We start from the raw sequence: 19,078 nt of genomic DNA on the forward strand, positions 1-19,078 counted from the left end.
GTCAAATGTCTAAGATCTAACATAAGAACTGACAGACTGACTTCACCGCCTCCCAATGCCTCTCCTGAGCCTCTTGCTGTTCTTGGCCCTCTTTTTTCCCCTCATTTTTTCAATCTTCAATCTTCTGTCTCGTCCCTCCTAATCTGCTGCATCATTACTCTCCCCTCTCTCCAGGCGACGTGACAAAGCATGTGTCTTCGTCATCGGCATCAACAGCATCACACCAAGAAGTGAAGTCGGCCAGACAGGAAGTGATCTGCCTGGACTCCAGCAGCACTGGTATCAGCAAGGATGACGGCAAGGCTAACGTACCCACTTCCGTGACTACAGTGCACAGACACAAAACAGGTGAGACACACACACACACAGATTTTTCTGCATACAAAGGCAACCAGAGCAAAGGATGTTTGCCTGTTTCAACTTCTTTCTGTACTTCTTATAACTCAGGTGTCATTAACTTGAAACGAATGAAGTCTTTAATGTTGTCTTGCTTTTTGTGTTTAAAGTGAATCCTAGCATATTTCCTTTTCACTGTTCATTTAGGAATAATTCATGAATATTTCAAAGATGAAAATGACTGAATTACCTCACTAAACTTGTTTATGTAGCTGAACTGAAAGGTAGACATGCAGAAAAGATCACAGTACCAACTCAGATGTATAAAGATATTTTGGAAAATCAGCGTTTGGATTAACTTTTACACAGACTTGATATGATAATTTGGCAGGGAGGAGGGATGATGTGCTTATTGAACACTGTTCAGATGAGGCTTTGGCTCAGGCTCATTGTACTTACAAAATAATCAAAATATAGCAGAAAAAGTGACAAATAAAAAGTATTACAAATCACACAGCCCCTTTTAGCTATGTTTTTATTAGTATATAAGCTGAGGAGCCTGATTTAGGCCCCTTCACATCTCAGGTCTCCGGTCCAGATTGACCTTCTCTGGTTGTGCAACTGGGCCAGTAAGTCAAGTGGCTGTGAGAGGTCATGAAAGGAGATAGGAGCACAGAGCTATGAAGTTTATTTATTACCCATCATCCAGTTGTATAATCTGAGCTGTCCATATAGCTTGGCAAAGCCTTAAGTAAACCAGGTGCTAATTCTTAAGCTGCCTAATCAGCACTGTGTGAGCTCCGGTACAAGATGTGAAGAGTTTTGTTTGAGATGACAGTCATGTGGAAGAAGTTTTATTTCCTGTTTTAGAAATGAAAGGATAGCTTTGCTGTTTTTCAGCCGGGTTCAAACATCCCAACAATGCAAACATTTTGATCTACAGCAAGCATGAATGAAAGCCTTGTGCCCTTTTATCATTTCACTTGACAAGAATCTCCTGAAAGATTATAATAGGCTCTTTCACAGTATTTTGTGATTTATTATGATGTTATTCTCTTTGAATATAATAAATGATAATTGTACAGAATCTTTATGATGCTCTTAAGGCAGCACAGCTGACGCATTTATGTTCTCAGTGCAGGATTGCTTATTGCAGCATGTTCATGCAGTAAAGTCAAATGTTTGAAAGGGCCTGAATCCTAGTTTTTGGCAGTGCACTGACATTATGAAGAGGGTTGCACAATGTTCAATTATAAAATTATGAAACCACATTTTATTACAGTCTGGGTTGAGAAACCATGAAGCTTCAACACGCACCTCCTCATTTTGCATTTACAACACACTCTTGGAATAAATCTTGACATTTACATCATTACCACCTGTGAAGTGTTTTTCAGGACACAAATGTTTTTCTTTGTGGTTGACATTTATTGTAGCTGTATACATTCAGACCTTGCAGGTGCCCAGTTCAACCACAGGCCAGAAAACTAAACCACAGGTGCAATTTGAGGTCCAATACCTTGCCCAAGAGCACATCTGGCAGTGAAGAGCACATCTGGCAGTGACTGAGGGAATGATCTATTAAAGGGAAACATCACTTGAACAGTTCCATTGGGTTTTTCTGTGTCTGGTGGGAACCTCACATCTCTAAAGCATCAGTCTTGTTGAGATTAAACAAAGCAGCCTTAATAGCTTCATGACAGCCATGTGTTTATTAAATTACACACTCTGTTTTAAATTGCTTTCCAAGCCCAGGGGTCTGGACAGTCGGTGCATTAAAAGACCAAATCAGCTTGAATTTCTAGGAAAAATCAGAGGATTGAAAAACAACCCAGATCAGACTGAGGTTTTCACTCTGGAGCCACAGCGCAGCAGATATCTGTGTTGGAATTTGTCTCAAGTCTTCCCACAACAACAGATGCAAGGATGATTTGTTTAAACAAATATTGGTAATAATGTTCAACATGTCCACAAAGACAGCTTAGAGTCATAAAAACATTTACTGTTAGATCAAGTCCTGCCGGTTCTCTTTCGGCCTCCCTGCTGTCCCAGTAAAGGCGATATAAAGGAAACTTCTTTTTATTTCAAAGTAAAACTTTATGTTCACTCTGCATAAAATGCTCAATACACGCATACTACTTTAAATTCTTTCAGGGGTTTTGGAAACATTTAAACCCAATTACTAAAAGCTAAAAGTCTCCCTGTGAAAATTGTGTGTGTGTGTGTGTGTGTGTGTGTGTGTGTGTGTGTGTGTGCACGTTATAAAATCAGAGGGACTTTTTGTAGATTAGCTACCATGTGCATCAGAATATTTAAAACCTTCACAGGGTACATCATGTACTGTTCCCTTATTGCCTGAGTGCACAGACACATACACTCACACTCACACTCACACACACATACGTACGTACACAAAGCCACTCAAACAGTCATGGATACACACACACACACACACACACACACTATCTTTCAGTTAGGGATAAACACACATATTTTGGTGCTGAAAGAGAGGACTGGGGCAAACTGCAGGCACACACACACACACCTGCAACACAAACACACACACAAATGAGAGAAAGGGGAGAGGCAGGAACAGAGAGAGGCTGATGGGATGAACAAATGAACAAAGATAATATGTAGATTTTGGAGCTGAGAAAGACAAAAGCGAGAGAAAAAACAGAGAGAGGAAGAGCGATGAAAGGAGAGAGTGTCTGTGGGGCAGATCAGAGCAGGTCTGTGGAGCAATAAAGCTGGCCTATCCTGGTTATGAGCCAGAACACACTTTCATACACACACACACACACACACACACACATAATGAACACACACGCTTGCACCACAGTGGCACAGTGACATTTCTAGTTGGGGTTGCATAACAAGTCTCCCCCTCCACTCTAATCCTACTTGTATAACCAGCCATTCACTGCAGTTATATAAGCTCTCTCTCTCTCTCTCTCTCTCTCCCTCTCCTCTCTCTCTCTCCTCTCTCTCTCTCTCTCTCTCTCTCTCTCTCTCTTTCACACACACTAACATACTGACACACACTCTTCCCGTCGTGCCCTTGCAGTTTGCCAGCTTGTGTAACTTTCCCCGCTTGATACCACTGACGCTGAAGTCCTTTTTATCAGATATGGATTTCAGCCTTTCCATCTCACACACACACACACACACACACACGCACACACACTCAGTGACGTCCAGGACTGAGGTAACATCAGACAAGTTGTGATGGAGCCATGTCACTTGAGCTGAACGTATCAAGGCCAATCAAAATATAATAGGCATTGTTTTCATGGGAAAAGACTCCAGAAAAAGTTCTTGCAAGGTGTAAACTCTTAGTGACAGCACTATATATATACAAAGGCCTTCACATGAGAAGGGTATTTGCAGTATTGAGCTCTCATGATTGTAAACACATAATAAAACCAATATTTAAGCCATTCTGCAGTAATGATTCCCTGTTCAGGTGTTGATAAGTTCCCTGGATTGTTAAAATCCCTTTTACTTAATGTTCCTCCTCCATACCTTCCTTACCTTACCACAGATATTACAAAAAAGCCTGTATGGTTTCCCCTCTAATAATAATAATAATCTAATATTTCTTCATTATTTTTGTGGTAGATTTGACTTGAATGCATATGTGAAACCTGCTGAATCCCAGCTGAATCATCTGTTGTGTATCTGGAAGTGACCTTGTAATGTTTGGCATTTTTACAGTGAGTCCATGCTGTTTGGTATACCTAGACCTGCTATTTTTTTGCTAACCTCAGCAGACTCACACTCAAGGCACACAGTGTGCTTGAGCCTTAGATCAAAAGATCAAATACAGTCAGTTTTTTGTCATCAGAAAAACTTTTCTCCATCTGCAGGTATTCAAATGCCTTCTGTACACAGTTTTCAATCCAAGTGTTTTCTGAACATACAAAAACAGTTTGCAAGAGCAGCAGTGTAATTTTTGGAAACTTTTGATATTTCTCCTTCATCCTCATCATTATTTTTCCTCATCTCCCACCGCGTGCAGATGTGATCGACCTGAGCTCGGGCGAGGACGAAACCGTCGTCCATGTCAGCAGCGAGTCCACCAATGAGGAAGAGGAGAGCGAGCCGAGCGGCGCCCATGCCAACGACGCCCTCAACCAACCGGACGCCCAAGGCAGGGTGCTGGTCAACCTGAACCACCCGGCTTCAGAGACGGACATTTTCCTGTCACCTCAGCTGGCACGAGTGGTCAAACCTCACCAGGTATTACGACTGCTGCACCCACAGTATCTGAATTTTACAGAAATACCAAAACCAGATAATTTCATTTTGCACTGTGCCATAAAGTCAGATTACCTGTTGTCAAATCTGAGCAAAAGTCTGATTCTCAACCTTTTTTCAAAGAGGGTGAGAATGTGATCTTTCCTTCAGTTTTAATGAGATATCACCTCTGCTTTTTCACCACCCACCTTCTCTTCTCTCTGCCAACACCCTCTTCATCCGTCTTACCTTTCCATCACTCCTCCTGCTATATTCCAATTTTACTTTTTCTTCAACACTTTGCTCTCTTTTTTCTTGCCACGGCTCCAACTTTCCCTTGAATCGCCATCTCCCTTCTCTTCTCCTCCCTCTCTTTTGTCTTCATTCCATCACTTCATTCTCCATCTCTCCTCTTTCTTGCCGTCTCCTCCCTCTCAGATCGGTGGAATCCGTTTCCTGTACGACAACCTGGTGGAGTCAGTGGAGCGCTTCAGCGGCAGCAGTGGGTTCGGCTGTATCCTCGCTCACAGCATGGGCCTGGGCAAAACGCTGCAAGTCATCTCCTTCATCGACGTCCTGTTCAGACACACCCAGGCTCACACCGTGCTCGCCATCGTACCTGTAAGCACCTGTGGTTACTCTTTTAAATGTTTAAAATGAGTGATCCAAGTTGGAACAGTAAAATGTTCCACCAATTAACGGGTCAGTTGATCATCCCAGCACTAAACTAAGATTCCTCCCTCTCTTCTTTCTCTTCTCTCTGTCAGGTGAACACGTTGCAGAACTGGCTGTCAGAGTTTAACACATGGGTCCCGCCCCCGGAGGCGTTACCTCCAGATATTGACCCTAGACTGGTGACACCTCGTACCTTTAAGGTTCACATCCTCAATGATGAACACAAGTGAGTAACAGGAACAAGAGCAGAAATTTGTTAACACAGTCACGTAAAGAGAAACATGTATTACTGCATCATCTTAATGAGTAGACAGAGAGGAACTTTATTGACTGTTGGCTGGCAGCGCTGACCTCCTGACCTGACTTCCCACTTCATCCCCATCTGGCTCATCCCCTCATCTATCTCACCGTTATCCTCTTTCTCGACAGCTGCTTCTGCTGGAAAGATTTTCTGATTCTTGCAAGCGTGTGTGTGTGTGTGTGTGTGTGTGTGTGTTTTGGGATTAGGGAGTAAGGGTGGAAGGAATGCTCCAAGATGTGTGCAGTTCTACGTTACAGCCTTGTCTGGGAGTGACACAGTAACCTCATTCTGTCTCTCTCTCATTTCAGTTCAAAAATATCTCACCAGCGTGACTGTTAAAAATTAACTCAATTACCAAGCATCCTTCCTACTGTTCATACAATACTCTGAAATGATTCTTATTCATTTTGTAAGTAATTGGTAATTTATTATGATCAAAATTATTTATTACAGTGCAGTAAATTATATATAAATTATATATATAATAATTATAATAATTATATAATAATAATTATATACACATACATACATATATATATATATATATATATATATTTTTTTTTTTTTTTTTTTTTTTTTTAAGGTACTTTTACTTTGTACTACTTCCTGTATTGCTTTGGGGCATAAAGTGGGCGTTTTTACAACACAAAGAGGAAGAGGGTGGTGTTGTTCATTCTTTGCAAATGGAGCAAATGTCTCCAGAGATTCAAAATAAAGTCAAATGAAATGTGGAAAGAAAGCAAAAACTACTCTGCGGCAGGAAATAATTTCCTCAGTTTTGAGAAACACAACCAAAATTTTATCCTTTCTCCTGTTGCCCAGGAACACAGCTACCAGGGCCAAGGTGGTGGAGGATTGGAAGCGGGATGGAGGAGTGCTGCTGATGGGCTACGAGATGTACCGCCTCCTGTCGCTGAAGAAGAGCTTTGTGGCCGGGAGGAAGAAGAAGAGCAAAAAATCAACAGGACCAGTTGTCATTGACCTAGACGAAGAGGACAAGCAGCAGGAACTGCTCAAAGGTGTGAGACAGAAGAAGAGTGATACAATGTGGGAGGGGAGGAAGTAGGAGCAAGGAGGCAAAGACAGAACAAGAAGAGAAAGATGAAGACATAGAGAAGAAAAAAGCTGTATAGAAAACTGCAAAGTTTAAAAAGCATCACTGTGAATGTCATGTCCTCCTCCAGGTATTGAGAGAGCTTTAGCCCGACCTGGTCCAGATGTGGTGATCTGTGACGAAGGCCATCGCATCAAGAACTGCCACGCCAGCACGTCCCAGGCTCTGAAGAACATCCGAACTCGACGCCGTGTGGTCCTGACCGGCTACCCACTTCAGAACAACTTGATTGAGTACTGGTGCATGGTCGATTTTGTCCGACCTGACTTCCTAGGTAAGTGTGAATGTGAATTTTAAGTTTTTCCATAATCAGACAAGTGTGATTAGAATAAAAATTTTGGCGTCTTTTTTACTATCAAAAGACATCTTACATCCTGTGTGTATTTCAGGTACACGGCAGGAGTTCAGTAACATGTTTGAGCGTCCCATTCTGAACGGGCAATGCGTGGACAGCACACCTCAGGACATCCAGCTGATGAGGTACAGGAGCCATGTCCTGCATAGCCTGCTGGAGGGCTTCGTACAGAGGTGAGACAGTTCCCTTTTTTAACCCTCAACCAATGTCCAGAAAACAACGCTCAACCTCCCATAACATTTTTCAAATACTTACTGTAACTTGTCTTAATTCCAGACGAGGTCATGATGTCCTGAGGGACCAGCTGCCCTCTAAGGAAGAACATGTGATCCTCGTCCGCCTTTCTCCCCTGCAGAGGGCGCTCTACACAGAGTTCATGAACCGGTTCAGAGAGGCAGGAAACACCGGCTGGCTCAGCCTCAACCCTCTGAAGGCTTTCTGTGTCTGCTGCAAGGTGAGGAGGTGGACACATGTGTGGAACTCAAGGAACTCAACTTGGATACAAAATGACCGCTATTTGACATTTATGGTTGTTTTCCTCAACATTTGGATCTGTTCTAGATAAGATAATGGTACAGTTATCTCCAAATTAGTTTGTAAAAAATCAGTCATAGATACAGTTACCAAAGCCTACCAAATATTACAATTAATCAAGTTTATCACAATTATAGGATAAGCCTCAAAATAACTTTGTTAGTTGTCTTTTTGCTCTGTATGAATTCCTTCTGTCCTTGTAGCACTGTTGCACAAGTTCTGATTTAAGTCAGCACGAAGGTTAATTCTAGGATATTTGTCGTCAGATTTGGAACCACCCAGATGTGCTGTATGAGGCCTTGCAGAAGGAAAACCTGGCAAGTGACCAGGACTTGGACCTTGATGACATGACCTCCACAGGACCCGGCCGATGTCCAACTGCACCCAATCAAAAGTCCAAGCCCCTGGAGAATCCTAACCCAATTGGTGGGCTGAGTCTCAATCAGTTGCAGGAGAAAGCCAATCAGGTCATCACTTATGAATGGGTACGTTGAAGAACTTCAAAACAGTTGTGATATTAAGGAATTTTCTTTGGTTGTTACCCATCACTGTTTGTAGGTTTATTTGCAATAAACCTGACTTTAAAGAACCCCACTTCTTTAAAGTCAGTTTAAGTTGCTTATGTAAGATCAACATCTAATCGGCTGCACTATGAAGTCCAAGGTAATGTTTAATAGTGAGGTGAATTTTAACCATCTGTCTTTTCATAGGCGAAGGACATCATGTGTGACTACAAACCTGGCATCCTGGAGAACTCAGCAAAGATGGTGATGCTGTTCCACCTGATAGAGGAGAGCGTCAGGAAGGGAGACAAACTGCTCGTCTTCAGGTAACAGATCAGACTTAACAGCTTTACTTAATTGATTTGATGTATCCTGCTTGACATTGCATTTACATTACTGAAGCGTTCCAGCATATGATCTTATCTCTGATTTCACTCCTGTCATCCTCCTGCAGTCAGAGTTTGTCCACACTGACAGTGATTGAGGATTTCTTGGCAAAGAGACCGATACCTCCCTCACCCAACATGTCTGGCAGAGACAGACCCAATCAGACCTGGGTCCGCAACCTCAACTACTACAGTAAGTGGTTGCTTATTATGATTTAAAGACGTGTTTCCTTGTCTGGTATTTAAAGGAATAAATGTTCTGAATATGTCTAGAGGACAAGACACTTTGAAAAATTTATTTTAAGCACAGAGACAGGTGACATGTATGGTGCAAAATAGGTGTGGTTCAGTTGAAGGTGGTCTTAATATGTTGTTTATTAGTTTAAATGTTAAACTAATGATGCTCACTGTGTATTTATGTCTACAGTGGTTTGGTTTTACACTGATGCGCCTCTCGTTGACTTGCAATGAGTGCTGCCACCTGCTGGTCTTTCTTGATAACTTTCGGTCCCTGGGTTATAGATTTGGAGAGTTAGAGATATTCAAGGTTGTCTTGTTTTTCACGAATGTTATCTGATAATAGGGTCCTCTGCGCTTGTTGTTTCATTTTACCTGTAGACCTGTAGCCACCTAGTGACTAACTAGTTAGTCATGACTATTTGAAGATTATGCAACACTTGATTTCAAAGATACAAATTGTTATATTCATAATTATTATCAGGTAAATAAATGACAGAGAATTGCAGATATAAATTGAGAGAAACAAGAAGTGAAATACAGAGAATAAGATAAATTGGCATTTAATTGAATTTTCCAAAGTTTTAACTGCAATGGTTGTGTGATGTTTTGAAGGACTGGATGGAAGTACAACGGCCTCAGAGAGAGAAAGACTGATAAACCAGTTCAATGATCCATCCAACACCTCAGCGTGGGTCTTCCTGCTGTCAACCAGGTAACACTTCCATTCAACAGCAAAAATATTAATGGTGGAAAGGCAATTTGAATGAATGAGGTTAGAATGTATCATATATACTTTAAACAAACATTACTTGATTGTGCACCTCTCTGGTCCTCAGGGCTGGTTGTCTGGGTGTGAACCTGATCGGGGCGAACCGTGTGGTGGTGTTTGATGCCTCCTGGAACCCATGCCATGATGCCCAGGCCGTGTGCCGAGTCTACCGCTACGGTCAGAGGAAGCCGTGTCACATATACCGACTGGTGTGTGACTTTACGCTGGAGAAGAAAATCTATGACCGTCAGATCTCCAAACAGGGCATGTCAGGTGAGCTTGGGGTGGAAACATAGAACAGCACTCCTGATTATTACGACTGTGTCCTACAGTCAAATAACTGTCTGTAAACTCACCCAGAAAGAGCATTATCCTATTATTTCTGTTGCTGACAAAGAAAATCTCCCATTTGCAGTTCAGTACCTGATATACTTTCAGTGCATTTTAGAGATTTTTAAAATATTTTTGAGTCGACCTTTTAACCAAAACAAACCAAAACAGACACCATAAAGGAAGAAAAAAAAATTAAGTAAAACTGTAACTGAAAAAATATAAAAGGCACTTAAAATGTATTGAAGCATTTGTCACTCCTAAATTGAAATCAAAACAGCGGGATTTCCAGGGTCAGGATAAATGCTGGAGACAATGTGGCCAGACAATGGCCGACCACTTTCATATATTCTGGGCTTGTCCCCTTATCCAACCATACTGGCAAGAACTTGCTGGAGAAATTCAGTCAATCCTTGGTTTAAAAGTTGATTTTTCTTTTATTACCCTGTACCTGGGTAAATGCCCAGTTGGACTTATGGCTCAGGACAACTATCTTTACAAAGTGCTCTTAGCTGCAAGCAAGAAGGCCATTACACGGAAATGGCTGCAGACAAATTCGCCATCAAAGAATGACTGGATCACCATTGTCAACGAAATACAATGCATGGAAAAACTGACTTTCAACCTAAGACTGCGAGCGGACCAGTTTACTAAGTACTGGGAGAAGTGGACTTCTTATTCTTTAACGTGTAACCCTTTGTCTGTGTGAATGATAACCCCATTTTGCTCTAATGTAAGACCTATGTCAACCTAGTCAACCTGTCTGTTCTATATGATTAAGTTCTCTCTGTTTTATGTTACCTTGTTAGCCCTTTATCGTCAAAAAAAAGACCTGAAAACGTAATAAAAAGAAAGTTTCAAAAAAAAAAAATGTATTGAAGCACACTGTGCTCAGTCCATGTAAATTTCATTGCCTCCAGCTGACAACTTTATCAAACATCTGTCAGTAATCAGACTTACTGAAAACCCTGGTCCAGGCTCCTCTGTGTGAGCAGACCCCCCAAAACTAAATAATCAGCTTTGTGTTGAAACCAGAGCTCTTCTGCCAAGAGGCTCTTGTCTGACAGAGTAAACTGTCTCAAGTGTTTACTGTAAGCTTTGACTGATGAGACAGACACATTGAGGCTGCTGATGCTTTGGAGAGCTGTAGAAATCAGCCTTGTACATTTTCTTTTTTTAAACTCAATAGTTAACTCAATGATTTCCTTTGTGCTCCTCCCTGTCTGACCCTTTGCTCTTCTTAACCTTTCCTCTTCTCATTTATTTGCACATACTTCTTCATCTACCTCACTGATTAACACTATTTTCCTATATTACAAACTGCACATTTCTGTTCATTACAAAGACTTTTAATGCTGATTGCTGCACTTTATTTTTTTTTACCCTTCTGTGCCTTTTTTATATTATATTTTTATCTTTTCTTTTTCTATTTTTGTCACTCTTGTCTCTTGCTGCTGTAACATGTAAATTACTACTTGTAAAGTAGAATAAATAAAGTCTATCTTCTCTGTCACCCTTTCTCCATCAGACCGGGTGGTGGATGACCTGAACCCTGTGCTGACCTTCACTAGGAGGGAGGTGGAGTCCCTTCTTCACTTTGTGGAGGAGGAGCCAGACCCCTCCCAGGTCCAGCTGCAGCCCCAGGAGAGCATGGAGAGCGTCCTCAGAAAGGCGCTACACCTCTACCCTCACTTAATTACAAAGGTAGCCTACAATTTTTTCATTGTGATCTTGTGAGGCAGACAATGTCCTTGTTAAGGACAGGTGTCCTCTTAAGTAGGGCTGTACTAGAGATGACCGTTATCTACTAATTCAATAAGTCACTGGCTATTATTGTGGCTAAGTCAAAATTTCAGAAAAATGTCAACCTTCTCCTCAATTAGCCATTAAAATCCATGTTTGGAATAAATTTGAGGCAGTTAGCTCATGAGGCTCTGGAGTTAGTGAGTTACCTTCCACCAGTTAAATCTGCTGGATGCTCAGTAGATGGTTTCCATACTAAACTCTTACAGGAAAAAACTGAGTTCACAAGATTTAAGCTGGCTTTATGAAGCAAACAATCTCCCACCTGGCTTTTTCATGAATTTTATTGCAGCAAGGTCACTGCTATAAGCTAGTAGAAATACAAATGATCACTCATCATTACATAGATGTTGGGATTTTTAATCAAACACATCACAAACTCAATGTTTAAGCGAGAAAATGTAATTGTGCTCATTTGCTCCTTTGAAAGTGAAAACATGAATGACATCTTTCTCACATCATTTTTCATCCACCCTTTTAACCTTCCAGCAACCATTCCCCCATGAGTCTCTGCTGATGGACCGCAGGGAGCTGAAGCTGAGCAGTGCTGAGAAGAAAGCTGCTAAGAAGGGTTATGAAGAGGAGAAGAGAGCCTCTGTGCCGTACACCCGCCCCTCCTATGCCCACTACTACCCCGCCAGTGACCAGAGCCTCACCAACATCCCAGCCTTCAGCCAGAGAAACTGGTTAGTGACTCACAGCTTCAGTGACTGCCAACATTAAAACTAACAAATTTTGCCATGGCCTTGTTCAGTTCAAACAACTTTTTGTCTTTTAAAAAACTATGGGTATCATAAAATGATAACACATGAAGGTTGTGCTGAAAGATTTAATGTTTAGCTTATGCAAAGCTAAAGTAATGCTAAACCTGACAGGTTTATGACTAAACCTGGTTTTAAAAATGAACACACATATACACAACTAACAGAAAAAATAAACTCTCAACTCAGGCGCCCTCCCCCTCGTACTGAGGAGAAGCCAGTGGCCAGTGTCAGGCCGGTCCAGTCAACCCCAGTTCCCATGATGCCCCGCCAGGTATCTGCAGGCTCTGCCCCCGGCAACGATTCACCCGGATCCAAACTCGGAGGATTTCCAGTCAACTGCCTGCAAAAAGCCGGGGTGTTTGTACAGAAGATCGTCACCACTACTGGTAGGCAAACTGTACATGCACTCCAATTTGTTCTGCTTTTTAAACCTCCCTTCTATTCTTATTGGCCCCTCATTCCACTCGTCCAGATCCTTCTCTCTTCATGATATTAGTTAAAGCACAGTTATATCCTCTTGGTAAAATTGTCTTCCTTTGTCTTTTTTAGACATAGTGATTCCAGGCACCAACAGTTCAACAGATGTCCAGGCCAGGATCACAGCTGGCGAGAGCATCCACATCATCAGGGGCACCAAAGGTATCTTTGGTTTTGGGACTGTTGGTCAATAATTTAAATGTGCAGGTCAGAACAAAGACTGTTAGTCTGATTTAAACTCTCTATATGAACTGATCATGTGATCATCTGTTTTAGGGACTTACATCAGGACCTCTGATGGTCGCATCTTTGCCATCAGAGCAGCTAATAAGGCCAAGACGACAGAGGAGGGTACCACAGCGCCACCCAAAGGTAGGATGATTAACTCACCAGAACTAAACCCCACTAAAAGCATTCATTCTTAACAATGTAACATCTCACCCCTTGTTTCTTCTCCTCAGACTCGCAGGCCCCGCCTGTGGAGGTTTCAACCAATGGCAGTAACAGTTGTCCATCACCTGAAAAGATGCAACAGGCACCTACCAAGTCTGTGCCCCGCCCTCTCTCACCTGACAGCCCAGAGATCATCAATGAGTTGCAGCGCTACACAGGTGGTACAGGAGTGGGTGCCACCACAGATTCTGGAGCTCAGCCAGAGAGGGCAGCAGAGAACAACATGAACAACCTGCCTTCCACCAAACAGCTTCAGACCAATGGCAGCACCAGGAGCAGTTTTCCCAGTGGAAATATGAGCCACCATGATGCCTCTGTGACTAATGTGATCCAGCCCAGCACTGAAACCACTGTCGCCCAAGACCTGAGAACAGGCTCCAAGCGCAAAGCATCTAGCCCATCTTTGGAGGAGCGGCCCGCCAAGCAGCCCTCTGCAGGCAAACACTCCTCAGCCTCTCTGGCTTCACAAGGTTTCCCCTTCACCGGGGGCTATGGCCTCCCTCCACTGGGCCTCAACCCCACTATGTTGGGTGGGTCCCTGGGGCACCCACTCTTTGTGGGGGCGGGTTCGCCTTATTTCCAACCTCCCCAAATGGGGGACCCCAGTTACATGTATGCAGATCTGTTTGGCTTGGGTGGAGCCAGCGCAGTCCCCACCTCCTCATCCTCCACCTCATCGACGACAGCCACTGCTACTGCTGTCTCCTCCTCCTCGCCATCCTCATCTTCCACATCAGTTAAAGCTGCCAGTTTGGTTCCAGGTGCCCTGCCACCGTTCATGCTGAGTCCCAGTATGGCAGGCATGGCTGGGATGCTCCCCCCGGGCTTCCCCCTCGCTTACAGTCAGTCTCTGGCTAGCCTCTACGCAGGGTCGATGCTCCCGGGCGGACTGCCAGGTCCAGCTGCCACTCCTGGCCCAGCCGGAGCCAGCTTCCTCTCACAGTATCCTCCCACTGCTGCCTCCGGCTCCTCCTCATCTTCCCCCTCTTCCTTCTCCCCCTCAGCACGATCCGAAGGCCACCGGGGTCCGGTTCTGTTGAACGGCGGGAATGTTAGCAGCGCCAGCAGCTCGGATGACGACGATGATGTAATTGAAGTGAGGAATCAGTGACGGGCAAATGATGTGGTTGTTTGAGAAAGCTTGATTCAATTTAATAATCATCACAATATGATGACATCCTATTTACCAGGATACAGGCTTAAAATGGCCTGTGGCCGAGGCCGTGAAGGAAATGGACAAAAAAAAAAGGGATGACACCTGAGCCCCCGCTAAAGCATTTAGTCTGTTCTGCCTTGGAAAAACAGTCTGAGCGGAGATTGAACACAGACTGAACATGGTGCAACAACTTTTGATGCTGAATATCAGAAGATGAAACCTGCAGAAGAGAAAAAAATCTCCAGAGGGACAAAGAAAATGAAAATCAGAGGACTTTGGGCTTCCAAGTTTTTTTTTTTTTTGTTTGTTTGTTTTTTTGTTCAATACTGGCATTGAGATATCAATCACTGGACTTAGTACTGCTGATTGTGGGCCTGCAGTGACCACAAATGGCCACTAGCTGTACTGTTGACTTTAGAGATTCTAGTTCTGCAGCTTTGCTAAATGTCAAGACTCTTTTGCTTTATTCAGCTAATTAAATGATGATGTTAGGATGGAATCGCTTGTTAAAAAAAGGTTTGATAATTAAGTTAGCTGGTAGAAACATTTGTTAAATATCAGTAACTGAAATGGTATTGTTTGTCACTTGTCAAATATTGCTACTGAATATTTCATAAAATGGTTAAAAGTTAAAAGATCAAAGAGAACTTTTGGAAAGCATTTTGACTGAAGTTAATAATTCACTGCCAGGACAGGGGTATTGTACGTTTTTGTTGTAGGAACGAAAAAAAAAGAAAGAAAGGGGATCATTTTGAATTATTGAAGAAGCATTTGAGGTTAAAGTCAATTACTGAAACCTTAAAACTCTAATGAAAGAATGTATGCTCAATCAAATGCCTTTAAACCAGGCCTTTTTGGAAAGACTCCTATTTAGGCATCAGACGTGGGAAGATCTGATTTTCCTTGTTTTCTGTGTGTGTATTTTCTATTTATGTAACCTCTTTTACTTTTTAAAGAAAATGATTGCCTAAAAACAGCCAGGTGAAAACGAAGAAAAAAAAACTGTGTTCTAGAGAGGTGTCCTCCTTGTAGCGGAGAAACAACCAACAGAAAATGCCTTTTTGCCTCCGTCTTTCTGAATGTGAACTGTGAGAGAGGGGAGGTAAAGAGAGACAGACGGTCACCGCGGCTCTCTGAATCTCACCCACAGTCTTACTGTAGCCTAGTGAAAAAACGATGCAAAACACTCACTCAAGCCTATATATGTATTTGTACAAACCCCAGAGGAATTGAGCTCGCAACCCTCCGAGTTTTGGTTTCGCTTGTGTCGTTCCTTCGTTCGTATTTGTGCGTTGTGTTCTTAAGGGTTACAAAAGGAATTGTTAAAAAAAGAATAAATAGAAACTTGTGTTACTTGGTTTGGTAACTCGTTCTGACACAGATTCCACCTCTGCTCTGCTGGGTTTTTTTTTTTCTTTCTCTGTCTCATCTTATTTTCGTGAACAGAGGTTATTGTGAAACCAAACATATTTTTCTTTTTTGTGGAGAGATGGTGTAGCTTTGCCAAAAATGAGAAATGCACAAGCACATCAGAAACCTCCATCAAAGAGGGTTGTGTCGTAAGAGACCAAATGATGTTGTCAACAGTTTAGAGCAGAATATAAAAATCCATCAGAGCGACACGCTCTCCCTACAGCATCCTCAAAGCCACAGTCGAGACATACATATCCATCTCTCTGTATGACCTTGCAGGTTAACGCTGTAGACTGCACTGCACTGTAAAAGAGACACAAATCTGTATAGGTCTGTAGACTGGTTGACCACTGAGAAAGCTTCACCGTGTGACAAAGTTCACATCTGATTTACCCTAAAGCATCATTTTACTGTTCCAGTTGATCCCCCCCAATCACACGAACTGTCCTCGTGTAGAAAATCTTCTCCTCCAAAATGGCTGCAGCGAGAGCTTTAAAAACCACCAGCTCTTTTGTCGGAAGCTAAACTCTAAAACATCATTGAGCAAAGACTAAGCATTTCCTGTTCTTTCTCTTCCATGTATTTGTTCTTCAACCTGAAATTGTTAGTTTTACTTATGTTTCATTTTTGTTCTCCTCTTTTTACAATGTTTGAATTTACCAAATTAATTTATTTATGACGGTGCGTATTTATTCATTTTTATTTTTGTATAATGTTTTTTGGTTTCCTTTTTTGTTGCTTTCTCTTTATCTTGTTTGTAAAATTTTTATGGTCATATTACTATTGTTGTTACTACAGATGGAAAACGCTTTCGGGTTTTTCCTCGTGTTTGGTGGGTTTCTTTAGTGACAATCTGCCAGTCTGACCTAATACATGTGAACTTGTGCAGAACTTGCATGTGGACCAACCAATTGGTGTGTGGTACTGTGCACATTAATATCCAGGATAGCATCTTTAAGAAGGATCAAATAAATATCATATCCTGTTTACAATAACTCTGATCAGCCCTGGTTATGAGGAAAAAAAAAATAACATCAGAGATATGTTGATGAGATCAGATCCTTTCCTCAGAACATCTTGTATGTTCTCAAGTCACGAGTGGGATACACATCTAAGTATTTTATCTGAATGATATGAGCCATTTGTGTGCATGTAAATGAAGCTCATTCACAAGTAATGGGTCAGAAACCCAGGCAGTTTAACCACTCGTTAGCGGAGAGAGAAAAAAATGATATCAAGTGCTTTTCATTTCTTTACTTTTTTTTGTTATTCATTACCATATCATCAGAAATGTCCATCTGTGTCATCACTACGATGGCGAAACGAGCGAGTTTCCTCAGCGTTGAACTGTTTGGTCGTCAGCTCTGCGTTTGCTGCACCGAGCTGACTGCTCTGTTATTTCACAGCTTTCTACTTGAATTTACATATTTATTTATACAAATTGATTTGGTCGGACAAGCTGAGCCGACTCTATCTGAATTCCATTTTAGCTGAGGAGAAGATTAAAGCTGCTGTCTTTGAGGATTGGCTCTAGTCAAAGCCTGTTGTGTAGTTTATCGATGGATAATGTGTATGACCTTGGATTACTTTTAGATCCTTTTTTTTTGGTTTTGTTTTTTGGAAGTTTGTAAATAAAAAGAAACATGTTCTCAATAACACTTTTCCTAATTTCTTCATATTAATAGTAGAAGCAGATGCAGCACCTTCGTTCCTCGTCTCTCCCTCACATACACAAACACGTACAGGCAACCAAGCACATGTCAAGTTGAGAACATTGTACACTGCTTCCAAGAAAATGAACCACTTACACAGTTTTACAACCACATGACAAAAATATAATTTTCTCTCAACCACAACCCTATGAAATACAGTGTATAACAACATATTTATGCACTGTACTCTACAGTATATTGTGTTTGTTTTGAAGGAACTGAACTTTGCATATATGTTGTCAGTTAGTACAGGTGTAATCTCAAAATTCACCAAAAAGCAGCAACATGTGGAGAAAACAGTAACCGTACTGTCCGTCTGATGCACTTAAGAGCTCTTGGTCCATTATAATTTTTCTCTTTCCTTCCAGAATCCAGACAGAAATTAGAACTTTATTCTGTTCATTTATTTTTAGGAACACCCTGCAGATGTTTCACTTGTTCTTGAAAAAGAGATGAACATGGATACTAAATGAATACTGTGTCTAAAGCAGAAATAGGGCCAACTAAAAATAGCTGAGCTGAATTTAGTTGTCATCTTCTGTTGATTTATTCACACTCGTATAGATGTCCATATGATAAGTATCATAGCTTTGGGCAGTACACTCGATCATTCTGTTCTTGTAGCGTAGTGACAAGATCAATGGAAAATAACATTCAGGGTGAAATCTGGGTTTGGTTTGTACTGGCCGCTTTCCATGTCCTACTTTGGTAAATAGTTGCTCATATAGTGGCATTTTTAAAATAGGGCAGACACCTGACCTATCCTAAAATTCACCAACCTTCATTTTGCCACTTAACTGAGTTTTTGGCTCATTGGTGGTGTCATATATATAGTTTACTCCACCCACCAAAAGAGGATATAATGGATGCACACCTCCATTTCCAGTGAGAGGTGTCAAATGATACAACAAGATGATTTCATTTATTCGTTGGATTGTCTTCAGGACAAAGAGCCATTGTTTAAACAGAGACAACTGACTGAACTAACCCAGCTCACTTGTTGATTTGCATGGTTATTAAATCTCAGAACCTGTTTTTGTTTTCCACATACCCCTGCACTTTCATTAGATCTCCTTTAATCTATAACTATTTTCATTTACTGGCCACAGTGACTGTAAATTGGAAGATTCACATCCACTTTTACCATATATTTTGGAACTAAATCAAATTTAGTGCCTCCAAATCAAATTTATAAGCCAGACAACTTTAAATTATTAGACATAGAAATAAATCAGTGTTAGTCTGAACAGAACTGCAGAGCTGGCTAAGTAAGTTCATTTTAGAGAAAATGGTTCTCCAACATATGTTCAAGGGTATTGTATGAAAGTGCTTATTTCTGGGAAACTGCACAGCATGTACCATGAAAGCACAATGACAGTGAATATTATCACAAATGTGTCTTGGATTTTAAAAAAATATATATATTTAGTGGTGTAGGTGATCTGTATCTTTCTATTTGTGCAAATTTTGACTGAAGGTTGCTGTTTAGTCTGTGTCCTTGTCCCATGTTTCCCTGGT

General features: G+C 41.6%; 1 protein-coding gene across 4 annotated transcripts in view; it reads left to right on the top strand.

Moving 5' to 3' along the window:
* Positions 1-17,504, top strand: part of LOC108882567 (helicase ARIP4) — a 72,278-nt gene extending 54,774 nt beyond the window's left edge. For all 4 annotated transcript variants that reach the window (XM_051071080.1, XM_051071081.1, XM_018675126.2 and 1 more), the window contains 19 exons: positions 175-348; positions 4,358-4,578; positions 5,014-5,196; positions 5,343-5,476; positions 6,374-6,570; positions 6,736-6,939; positions 7,055-7,193; positions 7,297-7,474; positions 7,821-8,039; positions 8,265-8,383; positions 8,512-8,636; positions 9,296-9,395; positions 9,520-9,725; positions 11,311-11,486; positions 12,075-12,271; positions 12,536-12,735; positions 12,899-12,988; positions 13,103-13,198; positions 13,288-17,504. In XM_051071080.1, the coding sequence (XP_050927037.1) occupies positions 175-348; positions 4,358-4,578; positions 5,014-5,196; positions 5,343-5,476; positions 6,374-6,570; positions 6,736-6,939; positions 7,055-7,193; positions 7,297-7,474; positions 7,821-8,039; positions 8,265-8,383; positions 8,512-8,636; positions 9,296-9,395; positions 9,520-9,725; positions 11,311-11,486; positions 12,075-12,271; positions 12,536-12,735; positions 12,899-12,988; positions 13,103-13,198; positions 13,288-14,390 (4,061 nt within the window). In that variant the 3' untranslated portion in view covers positions 14,391-17,504. The remainder of the gene's footprint in view (positions 1-174; positions 349-4,357; positions 4,579-5,013; positions 5,197-5,342; positions 5,477-6,373; positions 6,571-6,735; positions 6,940-7,054; positions 7,194-7,296; positions 7,475-7,820; positions 8,040-8,264; positions 8,384-8,511; positions 8,637-9,295; positions 9,396-9,519; positions 9,726-11,310; positions 11,487-12,074; positions 12,272-12,535; positions 12,736-12,898; positions 12,989-13,102; positions 13,199-13,287) is intronic.
* Positions 17,505-19,078: the final 1,574 nt, after the last annotated feature.

This window comes from Lates calcarifer, linkage group LG6 (genome assembly GCF_001640805.2).
Source record: "Lates calcarifer isolate ASB-BC8 linkage group LG6, TLL_Latcal_v3, whole genome shotgun sequence".
Lineage (NCBI taxonomy): Eukaryota > Metazoa > Chordata > Actinopteri > Centropomidae > Lates > Lates calcarifer.